This window comes from Emys orbicularis, chromosome 3 (genome assembly GCF_028017835.1).
Source record: "Emys orbicularis isolate rEmyOrb1 chromosome 3, rEmyOrb1.hap1, whole genome shotgun sequence".
Taxonomy (NCBI): domain Eukaryota; kingdom Metazoa; phylum Chordata; order Testudines; family Emydidae; genus Emys; species Emys orbicularis.
This window is the reverse complement of record NC_088685.1, coordinates 183999348-184010750: the sequence shown is the minus strand read 5'-3', so window position 1 is coordinate 184010750 and position 11403 is coordinate 183999348. Positions and strand designations below refer to the sequence as shown.

General features: G+C 41.7%; 1 protein-coding gene across 1 annotated transcript in view; it reads right to left on the bottom strand.

Moving 5' to 3' along the window:
- Positions 1–8092: 8092 nt before the first annotated feature.
- The window catches only part of ASB3 (ankyrin repeat and SOCS box containing 3), a 114683-nt gene continuing 111372 nt past the window's right edge, over positions 8093–11403 (bottom strand). The window contains exon 11 of the mRNA XM_065401193.1: positions 8093–8349. Within this exon, the coding sequence (XP_065257265.1) occupies positions 8093–8349 (257 nt within the window). The remainder of the gene's footprint in view (positions 8350–11403) is intronic.

Genomic DNA, 11403 nt, shown 5'->3' with positions numbered 1-11403 from the left:
CTTCACGCGTCTTTCTCTTCCTTCTCCTAATCTGCGCTAGCCTCTGGGAGTGTGATGCCAGGCTGGGTTGGGAGACAGTCGCAGATGTGTCTGTGGGAATGGGAAAAAGGGAGTAAATTCCTGAGACAGATAAATGAAGTTGCTAACAAAGAACATAGTCTTTCTCTGTGAACAACACCATGCACTGGACCTTTCACATGCGCACACAGGACAAGGTCGAATTTTCGGCCCTCGCCTTCAGTGCCTGGGGTCTTGCAGTTGCGATCAGAGAAGCGTGGCAGGACACCTCTACTTTTGTTGCAGGAAAACATGGTAAGCCGTAGACTTGTGGCAGCTTAAAAATGTAATAGTAGCACTGGGCTCCTTTCGCACTGAATGCAAGGCCACTCTCTGCTGGCAGCAATCAGGGAAGCATGAGCTCTGCCCCTGTCCCACCACCTCGCGGCTGTCCCCGGGAAAGATCACTGTATGCTGCCCCTCTGCCGCCTCCACCGCGTGGCTGTAAAGCAGTCCCAATACTAACATTCCCCTCCCTAATTTAAAGCAGGGCGTCATGTGCGATATAACTCTAATGAGGATCTCGGAGAGCGAGAGGGGAAGAATGCTTCGGGAGACCATGCAGAGGCCAGGGCCGTATGCCGCCATGCTGTGCCGTGCCATGATCCCAGACTACTTACTGGACTCATGGCGTGGGAACGTGTGTTACCACGGTGGACCAGTTATGTTAAAATTACATGTTTAGATGTTTAAAGCACTCACTGCTTGATCCTTCCCCTGATTCGGTGTCCGGGGTAACGGCTGTGGATGGTTGGTAGGGGATCTCGGTAAGGGTGATGAAGAGCTCCTGGCTGTCGGGGAAATCAGTGGTGCAAGCGCTGTCGACTGCCTCGTCCTCCTCATCTCCTTCCTCATCTTCCCCGTCCGCTAACATTTCCGACGAGGAACCGGCCGTGGACAGTATCCCATCCTCTGAGTCCACGGTCACTGGTGGGGTAGTGGTGGCGGCCGCACCTAGGATGGAATGCAGTGCCTCGTAGAAACGTGATGTGTGGGGCTGGGATCCGGAGCGTCGGTTTGCCTCTTTGGTTTTTTGGTAGCCTTGTCTCAGCTCCTTGATTTTCACGCGGCACTGCGTTGCATCCCGGCTGTATCCTCTCTCTGCCATGGCTTTAGAGATCTTCTCGTAGATCTTTGCATTCCTTCTTTTGGAGCGCAGCTCTGAAAGCACGGACTCATCGCCCCACACAGCGATGAGATCCAAGACTTCCCGATCAGTCCATGCTGGGGCCCTCTTTCTATTAGATTGCACGGCCATCTCTGCTGGAGAGCTCTGCATCGTTGCCAGTGCTGCTGAGCTCTCCACGCTGTCCAAACAGAAAATGAGATTCAAACTGCCCAGACAGGAAAAGGAATTCAAATTTTCCCGGGGCTTTTCCTGTGTGGCTGGTCAGAGCATCCGAGCTCGAAGTGCTGTCCAGAGCGTCAACAGAGTGGTGCACTGTGGGATAGCTCCCGGAGCTATTACCGTCGATTTCCATCCACACCTAGCCTAATTCGATATTGCCATTTCGAATTTAGCGCTACTCCTCTCGTTTTCGAGGAGTACAGAAGTCGAATTTAAGACAGCTCTATGTCGAATTAAATAGCTTCGTGGTGTGGACGGGTGCGGGGTTAATTCGATGTAACGGCGCTAAATTCGATATAAACTCCTAGTGTAGACCAGGCCTTAGTCTCCTCCTAGTAATGTAGGGGGTAGATTTTCCAGGTCAGCAATGCTAGATGTGGCTGTGGGACTGGTTTATGAAATTCCTGTAGCCATGCTACCCTGCAGATGTGTGGCTTTTGTTTCAAGTTCTGGGCTGCCTTCCTGTGAGATAATCAAGGTCTTTTGATGGTGTATTGAGCATATTTTCTTAGACTCGATCTGTTGTATGCTGGCTGGGTTTATCACACTGCATTTTCTTTCTTGTTATGTGCTAATATGAAGGCTAACTTTTCACAGCTGTAGTTGGAGATGGTGGTAAGGAACATTCACCTCCTTGCTCCTGTAGCATGGAGTTTGCAGCACTGGGACTCAAGTTCTCTGCAACTGTCTACCTACACGCTCATGCTGTGCCAATATATGTCATCTCCCTTGGGAACTGGGGCTGCGTTGTATGGCAGCTGACTCACTCATGACAAACTGTAGCAGCAGAGAGATGAGTAGCATGTACCAGTGACTAATAAACTAACTCCCTTTTCTTTGGTTGGAATAGAGGGAGTGCACTTTTACCACTGTTGCAAGCTAAACTCCTGACCAGCTCAGTCGGGGGATGCTGTATTGGTACCTTGCTCATTGTAAAAGGTAAGTGCTGCTGCTGCTGTCACTGTTGCCTATCTACTGCTCTTTGGATTTGTGACTCTGTGCAATTGGCCTGTACCAGCTACTACTTGTCTGGGGCGGTGGAGTATGTAAGAACTCACTCTTACATGGACTTACCACAAGCTAAGTGAAGAATAAGCAGCAGGGAGTGGGCCATAGGGGTATTGCTCAGCCATCCCCACTTTTTCTACAAAGGATGCCCTTTTGGGGCTGCTTGTGGAACAGCACAGTGGGTTCTGTCAGTTGTTCATATGTACAACTCTCCTTGGTAGTCCAGCAGCTATTCTGGTCAACCTTTAGGATCCACACAAGGTTTTTTTCTGGATTCAGTATCTAAAGACCATCCATCACAAGAATCTGCCTGATGACACTGTTGAGCATTTTGAAATATTGACATTTCATCCCCCCTTGCCACTTCCCATTCTGAAATTGGTCAAAGTTCTTGATGATACTACTTGCTGGCCAAAGAACTGTGGAACTGACCGTGCAGGTGACTACTTGTGAAATATGTCTAGTTGACAACACTGTCTGCAGCTGCTTTTTTAGACTTGAAACCAGTCATTGAACACTAATGTTGGTACAGGAGCCAATACATGTGATCAAATATGCTTGTTGTCAATCTCTCATGAACTGGTTTGTAGGCCTATCGCTCTTGAATAGATAAGGTTAGAGTCAAATACCTTTGCTGGGTCAACCTATATATGCTTTTTGTTGTTGTTGTCATTTTCAGTATCTCTACTCTCCTTGGTATTTCATCACAGAACCCTGTGGGGACAGCTACATTCAAATACTTCCATTTGGCAATTCGAATTGTAAGTACATCATCCACACTGACTGATGGTAGTGCCACTTAGCCACTGACAACATTTATTATTGCCTCTGGGTGCTTAGTGAGAGGTCTAACAGATCAATGCAATGGATAGAGAAGCCATTAGTAGGAAACCAGAGCTATGCATCTGTAGTAATTCTTGACTTCATTTCTTCTTTATGGATCTCTTGTATTTGTGCTTGATAGGTGTCATTTATGTTTGCAGTGTCTTCCACCAGGCAACTGCATATGTGGCGGCTAAGAGCCCAATTCTTGAGAGTTTCTGGTTTCAGAGTAATCCAAATGATAGCACCATGGCACACTTCATGAAGATAGTTTCAATGTACATGTCACTCCATATACCATTCCATATTTCTGGAACACAGAGCATGACATGCTCACCCACGATGAACCACTCTAAGACATTACCTGGCATGGATTCCAAGGATTGAAGGTAATCCAGCTGAAGAAATGTATGGGAGCATCATAAGTGTTCATATTTCAAAATGCTCAGCAGTGACAAGGTGTCATGAGGCAGTTTCTTTGGTTGTAGGATCTTGAAATTCAGAATCTACCAGACTTTGGCCTTGGCAAATGGATTTTTTTCCATTTTACATGCTAACAGAAATGGAAGGGGAGACAGAAGTCAGCCCAATTAGAAATTTAAGGTAACATCTGAACTTGAACGAGGAGTATTTGTGGCTTGAATAAAGACTGGGAGTGGATGGGTCATTACACAAAGTAAAAACTATTTCCCCATGCTAATTTTTCCCCTACTGTTACACACACCTTCTTATCAACTGTTTGAAATGGGCCATTCTGATTATCACTACAAAAGTTTTTTTTCTCCTGCTGATAATAGCCCACCTTAATTGATTAGTCTCGTTAGAGTTGGTATGGCAACACCCATTTTTTCATGTTCTCTGTGTATATACATCTTCCTACTGTATTTTCCACTGCATGCATCTGATGAAGTGGGTTTTAGCCCATGAAAGCTTATGCCCAAATAAATTTGTTAGTCTCCAAGGTGCCACAAGTACTCCTCGTTCTTTTTGCTGATACAGACTAACACGGCTACCACTCTGAAAATTGGACTTGAGAGGGAAGTGGGGGGCTCAAATCCTGAGATTTAGTTCTGTATGCACTTTGGGAGGGAAAATACTATTAACAAAACTAACCTCTATTTATTAATTCTTTTGGCAGAGTTATCCTCTGAATTAGTTCAAGAGGAACGTTCATATTATTTGATCCAAACATGCATATTAACCTCAGAATTTCGTATTAATTATAGTTATGAAATAATTGTCCTATAAGGTCACCACATATACCTTCTTCTCCACATACTTTGTCTTGTTTCTAAGCAGAGTGAAAATTAGCATTTTTTACTGACTCATGATGGGCTTTATCATCCAAATGGTAAACCAGTGAGTAAAACGTTATGTAACCCTTGACTGATAAGAGAGACAAACACATATTATTCATGAATCTCATTGCTCCAATTGCAATTACCACCTGTTCCACTTCACCTATTAGGGGCATATGTGAAATACAAGCCAGGAGACAGAAAGTTTTGACTGGTGAGAGCTGCACAATAATGCATTTGTGTTACACTGTTTTACCATTTTATCAAACACACATCTGCACTCTACATTACTAAAAACACAACCATTTTGGCATTTGAAGGATATCAATACAAGCATAATGTAAAAAGGATATATTTTTATTCCAATTATCAGCTTACTTTACATTTGGCCTCTTCTGTTTTTAAGTACCCGCTATTTCACATTTAACAATGCTTTGAGTTTAAAACCAAAGATGACGAGTTTCTGAAGCATAGGTTCTCCAGATGTGGTCTTTGGTCCATTGGTGGTCTATGGAGCAATTATTGGGATCCACAATGAGATGGAGCTGGCTGGCAATTGCCTCCTATTTCCAGCTGCTAAATTTCATTGAAAGACAGCTAAAAACCACATAATACTTTATTCTTACTTTTCCATATAAACAATTGCTGTGTTGCCACCGGGCATATGTGATCACTTACAGGTGCGGAAAATGGGCTGCACAATTGTGAAAGGGAATGGATGTGATCCAGGAAACTGTTTCTATTAAGATGTGGTGCACACCGGTGTTCCCTCGTGCAGCTGCCCCGGAGTGAAGCAAGTGCCGCACACTTGATTAGCAGAATGGCGCACAGCGGCGTGTGTTCAGGTGCCTCTCCCTCCGCTGCTCTGCAGCCGTGTTGCTCCTGCCCTCTGCCTTGGAGCCCCTGGGACCCTCCTGCTGGCTGTGCAGAGCGGGGGGGGGAAGGGGCACTGATGTCAGGGTGACCCCTTCCCCCTGTACCCCATCTCCGCAGAGCAGGGCAGAGGGGACAGGGCTCAGGAGCAGGAGAGCTCAGCTGCTGAGGTCTGAGCTACCTGGTGAGTGCCTTAGAGAGACAGTGCACAGTCTCTCATAGGCTTCCCCAGCAGCCAGCAGCCAGCACACACACACACACACACACACACAGTCTGTCTCTCTCTCTCTCTCTCACACACACACACAGTCTGTCTCTATCTCTAACACACGCGCACGCACACACAGAGTCTCTATCTATCACACACACACACACACACAGTCTGTCTCTATCTCTGACACACGCGCGCGCACAGAGTCTCTATCACACACACACACACACACACACACACACACACACACACACACACACACACACACACACACACAGAGTCTCTTTCACACTCCCTTCCCAACACATACTTGTTTTGCTGTTGTTATTGTTACTTCTTGGTACTTCCTGCAATGCACATATGTTCTCTGTCCTTTTATTCTTTCAAAGTGCTGTTATTTCAGTTTTTTGACTGGTCTATGCATTTCATGATTTTATTTTTCTCTTATGCTTAAATTTAATTCTTTGAGTAGTGAGTTCTAAAATGTCTAACCTGTCCTGGCTGGAGTAATTATCCCTATGGTAACTTTTAAAAATATATATATTATATCTAGGCTTTTTGTTTCTACTGGTGGCGCACATCCGCACATTACCTCGATATTGGTGCACATAATAAAATTCATTCCGCACCTGCATGGAAAAAATTAGAGGGAACACTGGTGCACACTATGATCGTCTGAGAACCACTCCTATGAAAATTGCAGGGAGACTAAATGAGACTGACTCAAAGGCAAGCATGTTGAAATTTGATAAGAACTCCAACATGAAAATTTTCTTCTTAAATTGTTTATTGAATGAGACAAACGGTTTGATAACACATGGAAAATATAGGCGATACCAAAGATTACAACATTAGCATTGTATCCTAACAATGAACATATGCACTCTGGTAGAGCACAGTACACAGGCACATCTCTACTCAGTGTTATCAAATTCCTCTCAGTACAAACCTCATGCGGAAATAAAGGTACTAAGCTAATAAGATCTTTTGAAGGCAAGAAGGAACTTGAGTAGACTATTCTCACTCATGTTTATAGTTTGCATTTCCATTTATGAAGGATGGCTAACTTTTCCAACCCAGCAGTAATTATTTTTTTAATTTAAGCTACAATATTCACCATTGTTTGCATTCTTGACCATGGCCAGCTCTAGATAATGACATAGTTAGGACTTTGGTAACAGAAAAGTAGTGAGTGAGGATAGCCAGCAAGAACAGACATTCCACCTCCATAAATATCCCAAACAGGGCCAGAACTCAAGTCATTACCAATCAGAACAGAGATTGTTAATGCTATGTAATTAAAGAAAAAATAAATACATTCAGCAGATTAAACTCCTCTTTGCAACCAGCAGATATGGGATCACTGAACAGGTAGGTGCTTAATCTCCTGATAAAAGAATTAGTAAGAAAAAAATAAATACATTCAGCAGATTAAACTCCTCTTTGCAACCAGCAGATATGGGATCACTGAACAGGTAGGTGCTTAATCTCCTGATAAAAGAATTAGTAAGAAACTCCAAAATACTTTTTAGAGTAAGTAATAGGACAAATCACCACACTCATATTGAACCTGAATTCCTTTTGTACTCTAATTTCTAAGAAACTAGAATAAATAGTCCATGAATGTAACATGAAATTTGGGATTATTGCAGCATTTCAATTCTACTATAACATCATTCCAAATACCACTGTAGTATGTGCTGTTCAAACACTAATCTGAATACTGCTTTTTTCTTCTATCGAGTATGTGCATAAACCCTGATCTACATCTGTTAAGTACCAACAATTTCATTTTCATGTCTTTAAAGTTGGGAGGGAGGAAGTATTATTGGTTTGCAAATAAAATACTATGTATATTTTTATAATAAAATGAATATCCTAAGGCATTTTCATGGAAGGCAGAATAGAAGCAACTAATTATAGATTAATTAATTCATACAAATTAAAACAGATTATTGTCCGTTATCACAAGGATCAGACCTACCTCAACAAGCACTTTCCTTTTGGACATTCAGTGATCTCAGATGTCTGGCTCACCTAGGCCATTTCTAAACGTGTAAATACAGAATACTCATATAATTTGTAATTTTTTACTTTAAAACATATTTTGTTTGGCATGTATAGTATCTGTAATAGGATTTTTCACATTAACTTAGTGACTGACAGGGATAGCTATCTAGAAACTATGTTCACTGAACAGGTTGATTTTACCACATAAGAGGAAGGAATTTTCTTTTGAAAGAAAGAATACAAATGAAGGAACTAGAACAGATTTTTTAAAAAGCTTTCCATGTAGTTGAGTACATCATAACTTGCAACATATTTCTAATTAAAATGTAAACTGCAATGTGAAAAAAACCCTTTACTAGAGTAGCAAATATGCAGATACAGTAGCTCTCCTGTGGAGTCTGCTAATCGACATTCATAAAGTCTGCAACATTTGGGTCCAGTCTCAGGCAGTTGGACTATCAAGCATCAGCAACACATGCCTCCCTTCTTGGTGTCTTCTGAACTGGAATGAGTTGGGTAAAATGTTCCTTCATCCCATTCACCCTGAACATCCACCAGTTCTGGAATGCCATTTATTCTCAATATATCTAAATACAGCAGATAGTCCTGTAGACAAGTGGGCAAGGGCAATTTACGGATAAACTGGTCAGATTGTAGGTGTTCACTTTTTAAAATGGACCGGATCTCAAGACGACAAAGGTGAGCCAAGGAAGGGATAAAGGCTGTAAAATGAAAGAAACAAAAAATCAAACTGAGGAAAAGAACTACGGGATTAAACTATGTGCTTATATTTTTGCTTCTCTTAGGCAGTTCTCCTTTGATAAAAGAACATTAAATAAACCACTTGCCAGATGATTAATTAGAGTTCTAATGTCTGAAGAAGCCTAGCAGTTTTAAAACCAGCATGTTAGAATGTCTCTGTATCAGCTGGATAAAAATACCTTAATCTTGACATATATGAAAACAAACTATTTCACCCTCTACTAAAAAGTTCCACTCAATTCGCCTAAACCGCCAGTTGCTTGGACAGAGATTGGCAGATGTCATGGTACACACAGGGAGTGATAAAATTAAATTGAGATGATGGAAAGTCAACGATGGAAACACTAATTTACTGTGGGGAGAAAAGAGTAAATATTGATGACAAAAGTAGTTGGTTCATGATAGTATGATTGCCATCTTTTCTTATTATTATTCAGGCTATTACTAGTCAGCTTCTCCTTTAATGAACCAAGACTCACAATTACATTTTTGTAAAACATACCTACAAGTTGTCTTAACCTGTTGTGTTGGCTAATATGTTTTATTGTGAAATTAGAAATTATAAACCATCCCTGTGCAAACTCACTCTCTCACACATATAGATACAATATAGCTAATATTAATATCTATATATCCCTGGCTTGTGTCTCATCAAATTGCAGCCCAAGAGTCAAGTGGTGTACCAATGCAGAGAAAATACATTGCAATATGTTGTTACTATTTAATACAGATGCAACAGCGGAATTTTGGTGGCGTTTTACAGACAGTCCATTATGTCAATGTGGACAACCACAAACCATGACACACATTGTTGGAGACTGCAAAATGACTCAACATCCTGGAGGTCTTCGTACCTTGAACATCGTTTACAAGAATGCTGCGGCTTGGCTTGACCAGATTGCATACGCCAAATAAATAAATAATACAGATGCTGGAATGCAGCTTTAAGCCTTCATATAATACATTAAGATTTTGTTTTACCTAAAATGTTGCTATAAGATCTGATTAATTAAGAATGACCAATCTGCTAAAAATTGAATAAGCATGAAATTAAGGAATATCATGGCCTGGTACGAGCTCAATTTTTGTTTCAGACAGACACCAGAAGAGAACAAAAATATATCTGATTATACAAAAGAAAGGAGACAGGGAGACTTAACTGTGTTGAGTCTTCCCTAATGTAATTCTCTCCTTTCACCTTCTCTCTCATCTTCCCCTTCTTATTTTATAGAAAAATTTGTTTTAAACTCACATTTCTCACTAACAATCTCTTGGTCACAATCTTATAAAAATTCATGACTTTTATAAACACTTAAGGATCTGATTCTCATTTTTACTAAGGCCTCTTTACCGCCAATCTGACAGTGCAAAGTGGTATAATCATCTACAATAATTCTGCTGCTACAGTAATTTTGCCAAAACCAAGGTTTAAACCAGAGCAGCAGTATCTAGCCCAACCCATTTTTGAGTTATGATGAGCAAAAATTAAATAAATATATTAGAAATATATCCATAAAGTGAGATTGTGTCATTTTTTGGACTCCCCAGTCTCTCAGGCCTGGTCTACACTACCCGCCGGAATCGGCGGGTAGAAATCGACCTCTCAGGGATCGATTTATCGCGTCCCGTCAGGACGCGACAATCGATCCCCGAATCGACGCTCTTACTCCACCAGCGAAGGTGGGAGTAAGAGCCGTCGACGGGAAGCCGCGGAGGTCGATTTTGCCGCCGTCCTCACAGCGGGGTAAGTCGGCTGCGATACGTCGAATTCAGCTACGCTATTCGCGTAGCTGAATTTGCGTATCTTAAATCGACCCCCCCCCCTGTAGTGTAGATGTAGCCTCAGATTTGCCTCAGATGCTCTAGAAAATTTTTGCACTGGCACAACATAAAACCTCAAAAATGTTAGGTAGGCTGATAAATTTGGGTGCAATGAAAAGATCCAAACTTGGTTTAAAATGGAAGGCTTCATTAAACCTTAAATGCCAAGTCTCCAGAATGGCATTAGGACTTGCTTACAGAACAAAGAGCCCAGTTTGAATGGAATTTAAGGTAGATTTAAAAAGCATAAAAAGAATCAGCATGCCAGATTTTTTGCCAACAGTGCTCAGTGGCAGAAAGGAAGAGGAGAAGCAATGGAGTTAGTGAAGGGTGTCAGAATTCAAATGTTAGGAAAAGAGAGTCCGGATCAAGGAAACATGGTAAGAGTTTAAATCAATTGGGGGGAGAGGGGAATGAGGAGGAATAAAAGAAAAGGAATCAAGATTAAAAGAGGACATCGTCCATCTATTGAGTGAGCTAACAGAGAGGGGAAAGCTATGGAGAGAAGAGTGAAGGTTAATTAAATTAACTATTACCCAAGTGCAGACATTACGTTATACTAGCCGACTCATACAAAAGACAGGAAAAAACAATTTCTGATCAGAGTTTAACTTAACCTTTTCATTATTAAAAGATGGTATTTCATTCTTCGGTTGGTCTATTTAGCAAATGACGATCACATACTGTATCTTCACACTCCTACCCACACTCTCCCAATGGGTGGTGTGTGGCTACGTGGTTTCCATAAGTAATTGGCTGACCTTTATCTCAAGAGCAGGAGTGTGACAGAGCAACAAGAACTAGTATAAAATATCTGTGCTCTAACTGGAAAAAAACAAACTTGTATCTATGTTCCCTACTCCCAGGCTACTATCACCTCAGAGTCCCTTTCCTCTCAGGCCACAACCAATCTGTTGTCTCTCCAAAGGTTTAAAGTGGAATTCCCTGCCTTTGAGGTCCCCTTTTTGCCAAGGAAATATAATAAAGGACAGTAACATGAATAGCTAGAACAATGTCTTAACTTTAAAGTTGTTTTCTCTCTGTCCCCTGCCATTTCTTTACTGCCTTTTCTCTCAGGCTAATAGGAGTAAAAGGGTATATTTTTCAAGCCTTGTTGATGGTGACAATCCTCTTCGGCCTTTCCCACAAAATGGGTGGGGGGAGTTCTCTTCCTTTCCCCATCCCCTGGCTTA